Raw genomic sequence first — 17,384 nt, 5'->3', positions numbered from 1 at the left:
ACCATTAAGTTAAATTACATTTAAAAAATTTAAATTTAAAAAAACAATGCAGCCCCTAATGAGAAAAAATTTAAGTAAGTGTAATTTCTTTATCAATGCATACATCATGTCTACATATTAGTAAAGGAGTGCTTAGTCATTTCATAAGGAAAAAACTATATTGTTTGTTTGGGGGTGGTTTTTTTTGTTTTTTTAATAAATGCGGGAATATATTTAGTAGTGCAATACCGTCTATTTAATTGTAAATCTCATTAATGTTTATTACAACGTTGACCGATAGTAATGTCAACTTCCGCCCACTGGCAAAACCTTAAAAAATTATTAACCTTGTATTTGTCATTGTTTATATGGTAGAAACGTGTAGGGTTTTAACAATCATTTGTTTACACATTGTTTTTTGCTCATACAAAGTTTGACACTGTTACGCGTTTTATGTCAGTCAAAAACGGCTGGTCAATTTTGGAATACGTTTTTTCTGATGTTTAGTAGTTTACACACTTGACAGTTGACAGGTCAAAACTGAATCAGTGAATACTTTCTTGATTCATCATTCAAAATATCACTCATGAATATTTAGAAACAACACTTGCAAAATGGCTGAAAATGGTCGGCCTTCCCAACTGGAATTTCAAGAAAGTATAGATGCAGAAAGTCTAGGTAAACAGATTGCTTGTTATAATTTGAGTTAGTTAAAATAATATGAAAACTTTGGCAAAGCATCAAAGTGAGCTCGATTTACTTTTACCATGAAATAGTATAAAATAATTGTTCATTTTTATTTTACATTTTCTGTTTTAAAACTGTCATTCTATATTTCATACAGATTACAGTGCGTCCGTTTATTCTGGTTCCCTGTAAAACTGTCATTCTATATTTTATACAGATTACAGTGCGTCCGTTTATTCTGGTTCCCTGTCCTATTATGCCAATCTATGGTTCCAATGAAAGTGCGCAGGATACCAGTTTACGCATCTGTTTTCAAACAGAAAACCTCGGCTTTTATCGTTATCTTGTAATTCAAAAAGTTGCGATGTGTCAATTCAGTACTTCCGACGAAAGTTTTCAAAACCATCACATATCTAGCAGCTGGTACTCACGTTACCGTAAAGCCCTTTAGGGCAGCTCTTCAAGCTCGCTTTTGAATTATTTTCCACTGACTTTTACTATAAACCGTGATTGTAGCCAGCTACAGGTGCATGCAAAAGATAATATGAATTTAGGCAAAGCCTATGAACTGGTTAAAAAATAGTTTCTGTTTTAAAGGTGTCATTCGGTATTTTATCCACCGCTTCAATTTTCAGTCGGAATACTCACTGATTATTATTAATTTAAAAAGTTGCAATTGTTAGTTATCCAATACCCTGCCTATTATCATTCAGTTACATTGAAAATGGCGGCTCCCAACTAGAGCTAACACTGGAATTTTATTGATAAGTCTATGTACCTACCTCTATGTACCTCCCTGTGATGGGTTAGACATTATTGGTAGTTATCTGCATGCTTTGACAACATATAAATCTTTATAATTCGTTTGACATTAGAGGCAAAAAAAATCAAGTACATTGTGTAGTGCCAAAAGACTGCTTCCTGAGTTTCCTGAATCATCAGTAATCACACCACCAGTGTGTATTTCAGTTCTAAGTCAACTTTTTAAGAGAATCTCACCACATGAAAGATTTAAGTCAACAACTTCATGCTATATCCCTACTCCACTTTTCCTTAGTAAGAAAAATGGAAGTCATGAAGTTGATACAAATCCCTTTTTGTGCTTTTGAGAAAATGGACCTTATTTCACTGGAAGTATCCAACGACCATAACTGCCATTGTTTTATACTGTTAAACTTTTTATTTAGAGTTATTGAACATGTATGATTTAGTGTTGTTTTCAGATGTAAACAAGTATAACACTCATATATACAAACTTGACTACAAAATAACTTTTGTCCAGATTTTTTTTTATATTAGAAATTTTTACATACAATCCAGTCATACATGTTCTATTTCTTAAATAATCAGTTGAAAATTTTAGCCTAATATATCGTACACCACAGTCTACTTCATGTGACCTGTGCGATATTTTTTAATTTAGACTGGGCATTTTTCTATCCAAAATTTGAAGGTTTTGTCATGATATTTGATGCAACTTACTTGAGTAATGGATCAGATTACTTAAAATACATGTATACTGTAAGTTTATGCTATTATTTCAGAGACACCAGCCTCTGATTTTCAAGATCCTGAATATGAGTTTGATGAAGATGGGCTTGATTTAGCTGCTAAAGAAGGTAATATTTAAAGTTTCCATACTGAAACTTATATATTTATTTTACGGCCCAGAATGCCTCAGAAATGCATCCTTTTTATTTCTTCAAACATTTTTATTTTTGATATCATGTTACAGTTTCTAAAGAGACATCATTTGCCATATACATGAACTATATTTTACTCTGTTGATTATTAGTATATTATTAGTGAATTAGTATTTTGTTTGGAAGTCAAAATACTTGTTTACATTTTGCTACCTTAATGTCACATTACTGCACGTTCAGCACTAAAGTCTACTTACTTAAGTTGTTAAACATCTATCTTGCTCTTAATTTATAATTAAAACATTGTACAAGACATGTTTAACATTCCTAAAGAATTTTTGAAAAATGGATTTCTGAGGCATAATGTGCCATTCAGTTTCATAGTTGTTTGATAATGCATGTATAAATAAAATGAAATTTTTAATGAAATGAAAATATAATTGTAATCTCATTACTGTTGTTTATTGAAAAAAATTCAGATTTTTTTTTACCTGACCTGTTTCTCAATGTTATTTGTACAGAGTGCATTTTATTATTAAGTTTTGCATTTTATTATTAAGTTTTACGTTATTATTAGCCTTCTAAAGTTCTTTTTGCATGCTTAAATCATGTGATTTTATAGTAGATTGTAAAGTTTGTCATGTTCTGGTCAATGCAGGTACTAAGATTATCAAAATAAGTTATTACTGTTAGTATTTTGACAGTAAAAGTAACCTTTATGACAGGATTCCTTAAATGTTTCATTAGGATTCCTTAAATGTTTCATTGAAAGTGAATCCCTACAACGTTTCAGTTTGTTATGTTCCTATATCTAATTATGTAGTATAGCATAAATTAATAGTCCTTGATTTAAGATAAAATATGTATTATGCATGTTTCATATTATTTGTGTAAAGTTTCAGCATATTTGATATAGATATTTTTAGTGGTTTTATTTACATGATTTGTGCATTTTTGAATTGTTTTCCATGCAGCAGAGTTAGACATCGAGGCAGAATTAGAAGGTATACATTTACAATCATGCATGGTTCTGTCCTAACTCAAGTTTCAGAAAGAGGCATGAAGACTTAATGACAAGATTATCTCCCTTTAATAATTTTTTCCTCTGACTCAAAGACTTTTTTCATTCTAAAAGTAATAAGGTAATCATATCTTCCCGATAAGTTTGATTTTCACTGACTTTAAGACTTTTTTCATTCTAAAAGTAATAAGTTGATCATATTTTCGCAGAAAAATTGATTTTAAGGATGTTCTTGCCTTAGGTATTGTATTTAATAGTTGAAAGGTGATATGCTGAAATTTTTAACCTATTATGACCTAGGAAACTCTGTCGTCTGAGCATAACCATTAAGTTTAATGTCTCAAAAAAGAGAAAAGGGAGGTAATCTTTAAGTCATTTTAAGGTTTTGGACCCCTTAACAACATGTTGCTATTTCTGGTAATATATGTTTTGTGTCAGAATGCCTATTTTATTTAATAAAAGGATAGCTTTTAAGGCAAGGGTTCAAAATATGTAACAATAGGAATTGCTAAATGATTTGAGAAAGAATATACTTGCATTCCAGATTAATGCATACTGAAGATACTGAATGAATATCACGCATTTTAAAATTAAAAAAAAATGTCTTTGGTCAGTACAGGTATTAAGATTATGACAAAAAAACTGTTTTTATAATTATATGTGGTATGATTTTTTTAGGTAGTCCAAAATAGATATTATTTCACCAGTATTATTGGATGTAGTACTGTTCACAAGTTATTGTTTATTGTACTTGCTGTTAATGATAGAATGTCTCACACTAAACACAGTCTAGCCATTTGTATTGCTTCTTTTTGAGAAATACATCTTGAGGTACGCAGAAAAAAAATGTAATCTGAATTGAAATATACCTCTATCAGGGTCATATTCATGCATCACTGTGGCGATATAATATAAATTTTGCAGTGAGTAATTAGAAAATCATCATATGATTGAAGGTTAGGTGATATTTCATCTCTGAGTGATATCATCATTCATTAACGATAAGTGCTTCATCGATAGCTGAAACTACCATATTAGTTTTCAAGAACCATACTAGTTTAAATCACCATTATTGAAATTTTAGGTTAATTTTGGTTATCATAGACACACATATTCCTGTACTGGAAAGAATTTTGTATCATATTCAAAATGTTACTCATGATCTTTGAGTTGACAGTCCTTTTTTAAGGCCAATTTAGGGCTGAAATTTGGCCCCATTCCCTTACCAAATTTCTAAACAAAATCCCTTCCAAGAGTAAAAAAATATAAATGTATATTTTTATTGATAATGCATGTAGGGGCACTTGAAGTCTTCTCCACCAGTAAAAGATGGAAATTCTCCATATGACCATGATAAATTTGTTTGTGTGATGTTTCATCAGCTGAAAATGTTAACAGTAAGACACTTTTCAGTTCAAGTATTTTTTATTTTGAAATTCTTGGAAGTACTTAACACAGGACAGTACCAAATGTAAAAATCAAGATAAGTCCATTGTATAAATTGTGACTTGTCACATGATAAGGGTGAACATATGCCCAGTTTAATGAAGTCATTGCATGTATGTGGTTTACCACAAAATCAACATCATCTTTAAACAGAACATGGGGAAGTTTGTATAAAGAATGATGTAATATTTATACCAACGTTTAAGTGGACTATTGTTATTAATGAATTGTAACTCCACTTATAATCAGGAAGTGAGCTCAGCCGACTTAAAAGCAATAAGACAGATGAAAGGTTATCTAAGTGTCAATCGTTAAAAGTTACTGAATGATATTGTTTGTGTACGTGTAAGTATGCATTCACTGGAAAACAGTGTCACATAGAAATGTTTTTAAAGTCCAATGTCTGTTAGTTTCTATTTTAAGAACCCCAGTTTGTCAAAGGCTTGAACCTATTAGTTGAGTTCCTTTAAAAGATATTTGTACAAGTATAATAAACCTTTCTATTAAATTAAAGTTTATCAAAAATCAAAATAAAATGCTACATTATATTAGCTGAGAATTGCGTGCAAAATTTTAAATAATGCCACAAAATGCAAGACAAATCATTATTTCAGATTTCATATTGATTATTGGTACATAAAGATGCATGAGAAATTTCAGTTTCATTTAAGATTTTGTGATTTTTAGCTCGACTTTTCTATGAAAAGGGGAGCTATCCTACTCGCCCCGGCGTCGGCGTCGGCGTTAGCGTTGGCGTCACACCTTGGTTAAGTTTTTCGTACCACCCCACTTTATTTCAGAAGTATTACAAGTATGGCTTTGAAACTTACCATACTTGTTCACCATCATAACCTCCATCTACAGACAAGAGTACATAACTCTGTCAAGGTTTTTGACAGAATTATGGCCCTTTTTTGACTTAGAAAGTGTATTGAGCTTGGTTAAGTTTTTTGTACCACCTCACTTTATTTCAAAACCATTGGAGGTATTGCTTTGAAACTGACCATACTTGTTTACCATCACGACCTTCATCAACAGACAAGAGGACATAACTCTGTCAAGGTTTTTGACAGAATTATGCCCCTTTTTGACTTAGAAAATACATTGAATATGGGTAAAATCCACTTATTGCCTTAACCCTTTGAGATATTGCTTTGAAACTTTTAATGCTATTTCACATCATTACCCCCATCTGTACGCAAGAGAAGGTAACTCTGTCAAGGATTTGTTTTAAAAATTAAGGCCTTTTATCGACTTAGAATCTTGGTTAAGTTTTTTAGTACCAGTCCACTTTTTGACTGAACTGTTTGAGATATTAATTTGAAAGTTGGAATACTTGTTTACCATCATGGTCCCAAAACATGGGCAGGAGAAGGTAATTCTGTTAAGGATTTTATTTGAATTATGGCCCTTTTTGACTTAGAAACTCAGTTAAGATTTTCATTCTTGTCCACTTGTTGACTTAACCATTTGAGATATTACTTTGGAAGTTGGAGTTCTTATGTGCCATCATGAGACCTATCTGTAAGCAAGAGAAGATAACTCTGTGAAAATGTTTCTTGATTTGTACTTAGAAATTCCTAGTTAAAGTCTTGTGTGCCCTTAACTGTCAAAGTTTTGTTTTATAGGCAAGCACTAAAAAAGTCGAGCGCGCTGTCCTTCTGACAGCTCTTGTCTTGTTTACCCTTGCATAAATGCATCAATGTGTGTACGAGAAATACAGCATTTTGATAGCAAATCAATATTAGATGCATGCTTAATGAGGCACGTTAGAATGAGCAGATGTTTTTGGTATTTTGACCGTTTTTCAAAGCTTTTCCTGCATTTGGAATAACACTTTTTCCATCCTGGATTATGGTCTATTCTTATACAAATTACCCTGTTGCTTGATAATTTAACCAGTTTGAAATAGCATGAAAAACTAGGAAAAGACAGTGGGTTTCATTCTGAGATTTTGTAAGATTAGCTTATTATATTATGAGATTTTGTGAAATTAGTTTATTTTGAGATTTTGTGAGATTATGTTAGATTATCATTATATTTATAATTGAATTGTCTATTTGTTATGAGGTTAATGTTGCACTTCCTTGTAAATTTTCCATTGAGGAGTTCAATGTGAAAACATTCTAAATCATACGTTTTCGTTATAGCAAGAGACTGAAAAAATTCGGCTGGTATAGATTTTTAGCCCTAAATTGATGATGAAGTATGTAGTCATTTAGTGTGTCCAACTGACAGTCAGTCTGTGGCAAATTTCTCTGGTCTGTGACAAAAGAGTTACTTGTAGATATACACTGGCACAAGCCATTGCCTTTAGACAGTTTGTTAAACTTTTGACTCTGCCCTTCTGTGACATTCACAGCATTATTTTGAGGTCATCTGTATATTTGACATGTCAAGTTACACCCCAAAGGTCAAGTTTTGAAATAAAAAAAATGTCAAGGTCACTCTATGAAGGTCAAAAACAATGTTTAGAGTAGTAAATGAAATATCTTCTAATTACTTACAGTGAAGGTTGGTTATGATGAAATACTTGAATTTTAAGCAAATTTTAAAAGTCATGATGTCATAAAATAGGTCAAGGTCAGATATAATGACCTCATCCAGTTTGCAATTGGCAGCATCATTCTAGTACATGTACATGTTTAATAAATCATCTTTGTTTTTTTATGATGTAACATTAGAAATATTATTAAAATTAGAAAGGCAATTTTGAATATTTGTTTTTATTTGAAATCTTCAGTTTCTTTATCTTTTTAATTTAGCATGTTGCACAATTTGTTTATTGTTATTTTGTTTAGCTTATTATTTTACATAAAAATTGCATGCTTCTGTGTTTTTTATCAAGGGGAGGTAAGAAGTGGTGAAACAAACTCCCATCAGACCCCAGTGTTGCACTGGGACATAGGCACAGGTAAACCAGTACATGCCAACTAGGCATGTTATAATAATAATAGAAGTTATGCTAACTTAATGTTTATGTGGGCATATATGCAACAGGTACAGTCCGATTCTTGTGTATTGGCCATTGAAAAATTAAAATGAATAGAAAAAAAAATAGATAAAATGAGATGTGATTTATGTTATAAGATCTTGTACAAAAGACCTGTCATCAAACAAAACTTTTGTTTTAAAACCATGGTAAGTTAAAGTACATCAGTACCACACATTAGTAAAAGTTTTCTTACCATCTGACTTTCCACTGAAGTAATTAGAGTATGTATATTGCAAATGCGTTATTATGTACTAATATCTGGGAGAAAGTAATCCCTAGGAAGCATTAAAAAACAGTAAAACTACTAGTCGATTATTTTGGCCTGTTGACAGCTTTTGTAATCTTTTTAAAGTGAAGAACAGGATGTTCATGGAGACCATTTATGATATACATAAAAAACATTTTTAGACAGGCTTGTATAATTATGGTACATGCATATTTCATTGAAATTTAACTTGAAAAAAGTTTATCACTTACATTTTTGGCCTTTTCCAAACTGAAATCTGGTATTTAGAATTGGTTTTGTTCAAGATAATGAGCTTGTACTGTGTTGGAAATATGCTCACACATCACAAAATACTGATATTATATTATATTTCTACTGTCTAGTTATATTTCACTGATTGATGTGCATGTGTGCTAATAGAATAACCAGTTAACTTACATTAATATTTCACCTTTTTTATGACAACATGTATATCATTCAACTTTTTGAATGCTTAGAGACTGTAATGATTTGCCTATGTCACAAGTATAGTCTAGTCAGCCTACACTTTCATACATTCTCAGGCAAGACATAATACTGTACAAGAAGGTTGCTTAAATTAAGTATTATGGTAGCAAATTCCCTGAATTAATACTTACTTAAAGCAAATAATAAATGATAAACATTGAATTTTTGCATTTTTTATTGATACAACCTGAGACATGCTATACTGGTACAAGCAACTACAAATAAGCTAAGTCTTAGTAAGTGTCTAATTTACAGCCAGTTGATAGATAAGCGTGCTGTTTAAATCATATACTAATGCACGTTTTATTAAAAAATTTATGATTACTGTCCATAATATCATATTAGAAATTGTATGTTGTAAATACAAGAGGACTGTTAAAATCTTACATTAGTTTGTTCAAATTTTTTATTACACTGTTTACTATATTCTTCTGACAAACAAATACCAATTTACAATCAAAGAAATGACAAAATAGAGGCACATGCGCCTGATTGGACGAAAAATACAACATATTGGTAATCTGCAGTTGTTTGTCCTTTTGTATTATGTTCAAGACACAATGTACAACACCATAATCATGTTATTTAGGAATTATTCCACATCAGAAATAGAAATAAAATACAAAGTAAGCAAGAATAAAACAGAAATAAATCACCCTTAACTGTGGTAACTGCTGTTAGGCAAGATCTTGTTTAAGAAACTTGAATAGAACAATTTTATTTCAATTTTAGAGGGTTTTCTTTATATTTATATTGAGAATTTTAAACATTTCAAAATAGGTGGTTCCTAAAACTTGTAGCACTAATATAATGAAATGTTGACAATGGAGTCTTAACTGTCTTTATGCCTTGGAAGCACAGAAAATTGATCATATAAGGTTTTTTTTAAAATGAAATATAAAATTGACATTTTAGTTGTCCAAAACCAGGATGTATAATTAATCAAGAAGTGCATTAATTAAAGACATTACGTTAGTGCAAATTAGTTTCTGTAAGCATGCACTTTGCAAAACTGCATGGTATTACCCATTTCTGTAAAGCATCATGATCAGGTTTACCATTTCTGTTCTTGTGTTTTGCTAATTGTATAGTTAGAAAATATGGATGGAAATCTGCTTTACTATAACACTTAGCATGCCGATGTCAAAACTGAATATACCAGTATCTGACTAGGGCAGGTTAATATCAGCTGGCACATCTTTGACATCTGATCATGGTTCCACTGTTCGCTATTCAGTTTGCTATTTGTTTTGAAATTTTCCCTAAAAAAGATAAATGGTTGTGTCCAGATTGCATGATGGACAAATCCATTTATAATGTTTAGCTTTTTAAGTAAGGGCCAAGATTTAGAATAATTTAAAAGTGTAGTTACCATGATTAGTTTCTTGATGACATGATCTTATTTCTTAAGGTTTATCCAAGACTACAAATTTTGACTCTGAATGCGATATGACCTATACTGTGTCGATGTGACGTAAAACCCAAAACAAACAAACAAACAAAAACATCAATGTCTCACTTAAGTTTTTCCTTTCTTCAAGTGTTGTCTAACAACATAACAGAAATGAATGCTGGGAAATAATTGTGTTATGATTAATTAATTGATTGATTAATTGCTTATTGATTTTGCTTAATGCTTAACAATTTAGTATATAAACAACAATGCTTTTCACAGTTTATTTAATGCATTTCAAAGTATTTATTGCATACGCAAGTGACATATCTGGGTAGAATATGTTATTTATATTACATTTTATATTATCTGTGTATCATTTTGTAACTTTTAGCTTTGTCTTACAGAATATATTATAATTTATTAGTATATTATTTATTATATGAGAGTATTAATAACTTAATCAGAGAAATGTGAATATATGCAGTCTAACATTTACTATATGATATAGCACTTTTTTCACGAAGTATTAAAACAACTCTTTATGTTTGTGCAGATTTGCGGCACACACTTTCACACTTTTCTATGCTGCAGTACATTTCAGATAGCTTAATTTTATTTTACAATTCCGATGTTCTCTGCGTATAATGAAGTTGCTATTTTAATCATAATATTTTAAATGTAAGGAAATCCCAAAGGGAGTTTTGCCTATTGCTTTCTGCTTGTGCAACAAATAATGTATCCTATGGGATAAAACTGAATCTGAATTTCATTATTAATTGATAAATAGATGTGCTTGTTTGGAGTGACTGTGGAAATTTTGCTTTTGATATTGAACCCCCTTGATCTTACATTATACTGATCCATATTCAAAGGAAGGCAAGTCCATCATACAAATTTAGTGTTTTTAGTTTGTTTTGAAGAAAAACTCAAGCTATTTTGATTGCTGTGGCAATAGTGGCCTTGTTGGTGTGCAAAAACTTTAATGTAGCCCATTGTTCAAACATTTTAAAAAGTATCAACCTGAAACCTGGAATACTTGCTTATCAAGGTGCAGTTGTTAGACAAGCGGCATAATTTTGAAAAAGTATATTGGGAGTTATGCCCCTTTTTAACTAAGAATTTTTAACAGATGACTGTTAACTCTGAATGCATTGTTATGCAAGTGCTTTGCAGGCTATATTATGAAAACACAGCTCTGAAGTAATAATAATTAACGTTTTTAAATTTTGTCTTAAAATTTTTATAGCATGTGAGCAAAGTTGTTTGTGAAAGAAAATTGAATTTAATTAATTCAACAGTTAAATAAATTATAAAAGAACATTTATACCAGATTATATGTAAAAGAACAACATGTTCCACTTTATTTATTTAGTTCATCTCATCAAAATATCTTGCATAAAATTTTGATGTGATTTGATATTTGCAGCTATTGCATTCTTCCATTTAGCATACTGGCTGAAAGAACTAATGCAGAAGTGTGATTTTGTATAATTGTATTTAATGAATTTTTGAGAATTGTTTTCGATACATAAAGTTTTTCTAGCAAATTTTATTTTTTAAGAAACAAAATGATTTTATATTAAGTTATGATAGAAAATTTAACGATACAGTATGATTTCAGAGTTGTCTCGTAATAGTTCGGAAGGATGTGCTCCATTCAGAAGTGGTTCTATCACGCCAGATGGTCTGATTGACGAGGATTTCGAGGAGGAAATTGGACAACCTATCGTAAGATTTCAATTGTATTGAATTTGCTGATTAAAATGATGAGAAAATAAATGAGCCTTGCATGACAAAACCAACATAATGCGTTTTCGACCAGCATGGATCCAGACCAGCCTGCGCATCTGTGCAGTCTGATCAGGATCCATGCTGTTCGCTATCAGTTTCTCTATTTGTAATAGAGTTTGTAAGAGAATAGCATGGATCCTGATCAGACTGCGCGGATGCGGTCGCAAACCCTTTATGTTGGTTTTGTCATGATGCGGCTCATATGATGTAATTTTAGAAATGTTATGGATGACTCTGTGCTCTTTCTGCAGTTTATGTAGAATCTAAAGTCTTTCTTATTTAACCATGCTATTATTTGAGTCATGGTATTTGTTAAGTTGTGCATGATATTTTGTTTAAGTGTGCACATAACTGAATATTTCCTGAATATAATGGGGAATGGCCACATTAAACGAAACACTGAAAAATACATTTCTATTTTAGCCTGCTTTCTAAATTTAAATCTCAACCAATGACGCCCCCCCCCCCCATCCACCCCACCTCCACTCTCAAAAAAAAAGTAAATTATAAACAACAAACAAAAATAACTTGCACTGGCAGACTAATGATAAATCAAACAGAATTAATGATCTTCCGATATTAATCATTATAAATTGTAATTTATATTACCATAGCTACAACTTCATCAAATGTATATTGTAATGACAAAGTAAAAGGATAAATAAACAGCTGCCAACAGACCTAGAAAGTCTCTGGAGGGGGAAAAAAGCTAAAAAAAAAAAAAATCGGTAGCAATTTACCCAGTATACTCAAGACATATACTCAATCATTATACTGTACGATGCTAATTGTAAAACCAGTGCTTTAATGTAATGAATCATGGCCGCCTTTTCATACGTCAATCAATACTGGTGGCGAATAATAGCTGAATAGTGTTAGATAGAGATTTCCAAGCAATTGACTTTGATATTCATGTATATAAATGTACATGAGTAGATAATGTAATGTATATTAATAGATAAAAGATAGTATTAAGTGTTTAATTTTATATAAGTTTTAGTAAGTGTGGCCTTGATATGAAAGTCTATATAGGGGGAGGCGATGGCCTAGTGGTTAAGGTGTCTGCCTCTCAACCGAGTCCAAATCAGGTCACAACCATGTTTCTTCATATGACATGATTACTGGTTGGTTCCAGGAAGCGGGCTCATAAGTAATTTATATAAGTTGCAAGAACTTAATAGGTAATCGAGCTTAAATAAATATGTTTAAACTAAGTCTATTTAACTTGTTGTAAAGTATGGTTGTTACATGTAAGTGCAGTTTTGTGTAAAGATTTTTATCTATTCTATTTAAGAAGGTTTAATGTATCCGGTTTAAGAAGGCATATCTGTTTTCTTTTATTGTTTGAGGTCTTACGGTTTTATAGCAGGGATAATTTTAATATGGCGTCTATATTTTATGTAAGTCAAAGTGTTATTTTACATAACATTTTAATATGAAAAACATAGATTTGTGATAAATGAAAAAAATCTTTATCTATTTATATTATATTTACATAATAATATATGATAGATTACTTTGATATATATAGCTTACGGAACGTCGGTGGTTCTACTCAGGTACCTGTTCGTGCCTGAAATAATGCACGGAAGGGCACCTGAGTTCTTCCTCTACCAGTAAAGCTGGAACGTCGCAATATAAATATACTGTGTTGATGTGACGTAAAACCCAAAACAAACAAAACAAAACTTTGATAGACTGATTCCTTAAAAAATGTCATTTCAATCAGGAAGCTTAAAGGGATTGATGTTTTATAAGAAATGAAATCTCATACAGTTTGAAATCAAAACTTCTTTACTTATTTAGCACAATAAATTTTGTTGAAGGCAGAAATAATAGTGATGTAAAATGATTTTGCTTTCATAAAAAAAAGATTTTTTGAACATTCTTTTTAATTACTTCCCTTTTCTTACCTAAAAGATAAAAATTTGTTCAGATTAAAAAATTGACAAACTCCATTTATTACTGCTTTAATTACATGTTAACTCATCCAGTATTGTTGTTCCTCATTTTAGTTTATTTATTTGTATATGTATGTACAATTTAATGAATAAAGATAAGATTAAACCCAAAAAGTGTATAAGATTTGAAGTACATGGAATAGAGTACAGTGTATGAGTGGTAGTACTTTTTTGTTTGATTTATAGATAAGGTGAAAGGTCTTGTGTGATTAAAGGTACATGCCTGAGCAAGAATTCTTTTTTTCCATCTTTAGAAAGGGTACACATGAGTTTTACAACTTTAAAATAAAAATTGTTTGAGAGTATGTTTGATGTTTGTTACCTGAATAAGATAGCGTGTAATATGAAATTATATGTCATAAAAGTAGCAAAATGTAACAGTTTGACTTCCATATAAAATATTTAATCACTATATCTGCACTAACTGCCAAAATGCAACAGAAGCACAAAAAATAGTTGAGATAATTGGCTAAAATTAAACAGAATACCAAAAACAAAAAGCTTTCAACGCTATAAAAAATAAAGCATTTTTGGATATAATGGGCCTTTAATAAATAAGGTAAAACATAATTCCTGTTTGAGTGATTAATAAGGTAATAAGATCAACAAAGGTCTTGTTTGTTTCGATTGATTGATTGATTGATTGATTGATTGATTGATTGATACATTGATTGATTGGATGATTGATTGATTGATTGATAAGGACATAAGAAAATCTTGTTTGAAAAGAAAGAAAATGGTGAAACATTATTGTTCATTGTAAAATCAAGTGAAACAAAGTTATAATTTGATAAATCCATATTGGATTCAAATTTAATCACAGAGGTCTGTTCCGTTAACCTGTCTAAAGAAAAAACACTTTCAGCTGATGCAAGCGTTTACCATAACAAATCTATATTTATCAACTGTGTTGCCAATAGTGGATTTTGCTGTATTCTAAGTTCCTATTCCATGTCTGTGTGCAAGAAGATTTTATCCAAAGCGTTCTATTTGAAATTTTAAATATTTTGTGCGCCCCCTTATTTCAACTTATCAAATGTGTTTTATTTATTGATATATAACAGGATGAGGATGAGGCCGAGGCTGGGGATTATCATGACATTGCTAGACATGGCATCATTGAGGTGGCGGGCGATGATGTATACGGCAGGAAGGTTATTGTGTTCTCTGCTTGTAAATTACCTCCAAAAACAGAACTAAATCACCAAAGATTATTTGAGTAAGTCGAATCATATTGTTTCACACTTTAGTCTTAAACAAAACACAATCATCACATAATACAATACACATCATGTTGTGGCATAAGGCTCGTAATTAAATATGTATCACAGAATACAACTATGGAATAAAAGACAGAATTAACCATTAGAACTTTATTACAACTTTGTTACTTAGAAACAATGTTAAAATTAATTTAAGAAAACAATCAAACAAGCAGATATGTACAATGGGTACATGAATCTTTGAACATTGATTGATAAACCTGAACATTGATTATTTGTTTCATTTTTCCTGTTTTAGCGCCATATGACCTTAATTGTGTTGGTGGGCCAATCAGAAACCAAACAAACAAACAAAATTGATTATATGTTATTTTATTATACATGTATGTCTGTGTATGTATAGGTTTATGAAGATGACATTGGACCAGTATGTAGAGATGGATTATGTAATAGTGTATTTCCATCACGGCATGACGAGTAAAAACAAACCAAAGTTGTCCTGGATGGTACAAGTATATAGGGAACTAGACAGAAAGTAAGTCACCTACACGTCTCTAATAATAATAATATATAAATTGTCAGAAATTAAAAGGAGCATCCATTGGCTTTAAACCACTTGCCTCTCACTGGTGTATTTTCGAGCCGCGCAAGTGTGTCGGATTCAACATGTGATAAAGCTATCAAGCTAGCTTAGGAAAATGTCAGTGGTTCTACTCAAGTGCCCATTAGTGCCTGAAAGGTTTGATTTGATTTAATCATATTTTATTGCTTGAAACATGTACATGTAACATAGAGATTACATTAATACTAAACAGAATACAATAAATACGAATAAGGAAACATGTATGTTAACAGTTTGAAGCAAATGGGTTGGGCCACAAGTTTTACCAACATTAATGAAGGCCCTTCCCAGGCAAGTTTAAATAACAAAATGTTCATTATAAAGATACAAAACTTGTTTACGTAATTAATGTGTTAGGCGAAGAAACAAGAAAATATATGTTTTTTGCGCATCATCAGAGTAATATTTACAGTTTGCTTCTATATATATCTATATTGATATAAAAGTATTTAGATGACAATATTATGAGAAAAAAAAAACAACAACAAAAAAAAATTGATATGAGGTTTAAATATCATGAAATAGAAAAAAAAATAAAAAAATACACATTCTAAAAACATCCAAACTTCTGTTCACCTTTCCTCTGAAAAAAATAAAAATAAAATAAAACAGGTGGTTCTACTCAAGTGCCCATTTGTGCCTGAAAGGTGGTTCTACTCAGGTGCCCATTTGTACCTGAAATAATGTACAGAGGGGTCTTCCTCCAGCAGTAAAGCTGGAAAGTTGTCTTAATTATTACCTTTACTGTGTTGGTGTCATGTAAAACCCAATAAAAAAAGTTAGAACTGTATTATGGAGTTTAAGAGATTTGTAAAATTCCTAATCAACTATAAATCATGTTTGGATCTGGACAAAACCTATCATCATTTTAAGGAAAATTAAAAAATATGAACTGACTGAACAGTAAACAGTGTTGGCTATGGTTAAAAGGCAATGTCACAATATTGGTCTGCACTAGTTGCATTGGTAAGTCCAGCTGCAGCTAGCAGGCTAAAGATTAAGTTATTCATAGTATAAAGTACACTGCAGTGCTGACTGATCATTAGTCTGTATTGGTCACATGGGTATAGTCTGTTCTTGCCAGCAGTAGAAATTTGTTAATGTTCTTTATCATAATTTGTTCATGTTTTCCAGGTATAAAAAGAATTTGAAAGCTCTATATTTGGTGCATCCAACCAATTTCATTAGAATATTGTGGAATATATTCAAGCCCATCATCAGGTAAATCTGTTACTATATTTAGCTTAGTAACCTCCCCCTAGTAGATGCTTGTACTTAGTGCAGCTTCACATTGGCATGGAGTTTTGAAAACTGTGAGGTGTTTTACTGAAAGGGACTTTTTTTAAATGTTTTCATATAAAAAAGGACATGTTTTCAGCTGAATATTAAAAACTTTATATATCTTAAATAAGCAGTTTAAATAAAATTATTTATATAAGCAATTTAGAAAATAAAATTATTTATATAAGAAATTAGAAAAATATTCACAAAATGTTATTGCTTTCAAGATTTAACTTCAATGAATGACATATCTGAACCTGAAATAAGACTGTGTCTAGTTAGGTCAAAGGTCAAGATCACATAACTGAAAGGTCAAAAGTGGGTAAAATAGATCTTGGCAAGAGTTATGTTAAATTAATATTTGAAATAATTTTCATCGATCTAGATCTGAGGTCTTGCAAAAAAAGGTTGCAGAAAAGAGGTCAAAGGTTAAGTGCAGTTTTAAAGAGGTCAAAAGTTTATTAATGTGTCAAAGGTTTTGACAAGTATGTTGAGAGCTTCTCAGGATTATACATTTATTTTAAAACTTAGGTCAAAGGTCAAACTTACAAAAGAAATTATGTTCATTGAACAATTCTGTTATTAAGCAAAAAAAGGAAATTGAAA

At 30.9% G+C, this 17,384-nt stretch overlaps 1 protein-coding gene across 6 annotated transcripts in view; it reads left to right on the top strand.

The window, feature by feature from the left end:
• The first annotated feature begins 257 nt into the window (after positions 1–257).
• LOC132716208 (rho GTPase-activating protein 8-like) overlaps positions 258–17,384 on the top strand; it is a 49,472-nt gene continuing 32,345 nt past the window's right edge. The window contains exons 1-8 of one of the 6 annotated variants that reach the window (XM_060699416.1): positions 258–657; positions 2,211–2,285; positions 3,287–3,313; positions 7,625–7,690; positions 11,522–11,628; positions 14,717–14,871; positions 15,279–15,410; positions 16,632–16,718. In XM_060699416.1, the coding sequence (XP_060555399.1) occupies positions 594–657; positions 2,211–2,285; positions 3,287–3,313; positions 7,625–7,690; positions 11,522–11,628; positions 14,717–14,871; positions 15,279–15,410; positions 16,632–16,718 (713 nt within the window). In that variant the 5' untranslated portion in view covers positions 258–593. Of the gene's footprint in view, positions 658–2,210; positions 2,286–3,283; positions 3,314–7,624; positions 7,691–11,521; positions 11,629–14,716; positions 14,872–15,278; positions 15,411–16,631; positions 16,719–17,384 lie in introns of all 6 variants that reach the window. The other 5 variants (XM_060699415.1, XM_060699417.1, XM_060699420.1 and 2 more) reach the window with 5 other exon arrangements.

The sequence above is a fragment of the Ruditapes philippinarum genome, unplaced genomic scaffold (assembly GCF_026571515.1).
Source record: "Ruditapes philippinarum isolate M1 unplaced genomic scaffold, ASM2657151v2 ctg863_1_1_1_1, whole genome shotgun sequence".
Classification (NCBI taxonomy): domain Eukaryota; kingdom Metazoa; phylum Mollusca; class Bivalvia; order Venerida; family Veneridae; genus Ruditapes; species Ruditapes philippinarum.
The sequence above is the reverse complement of the archived record's forward strand: the minus strand, read 5'-3'. Positions and strand labels throughout refer to the sequence as shown.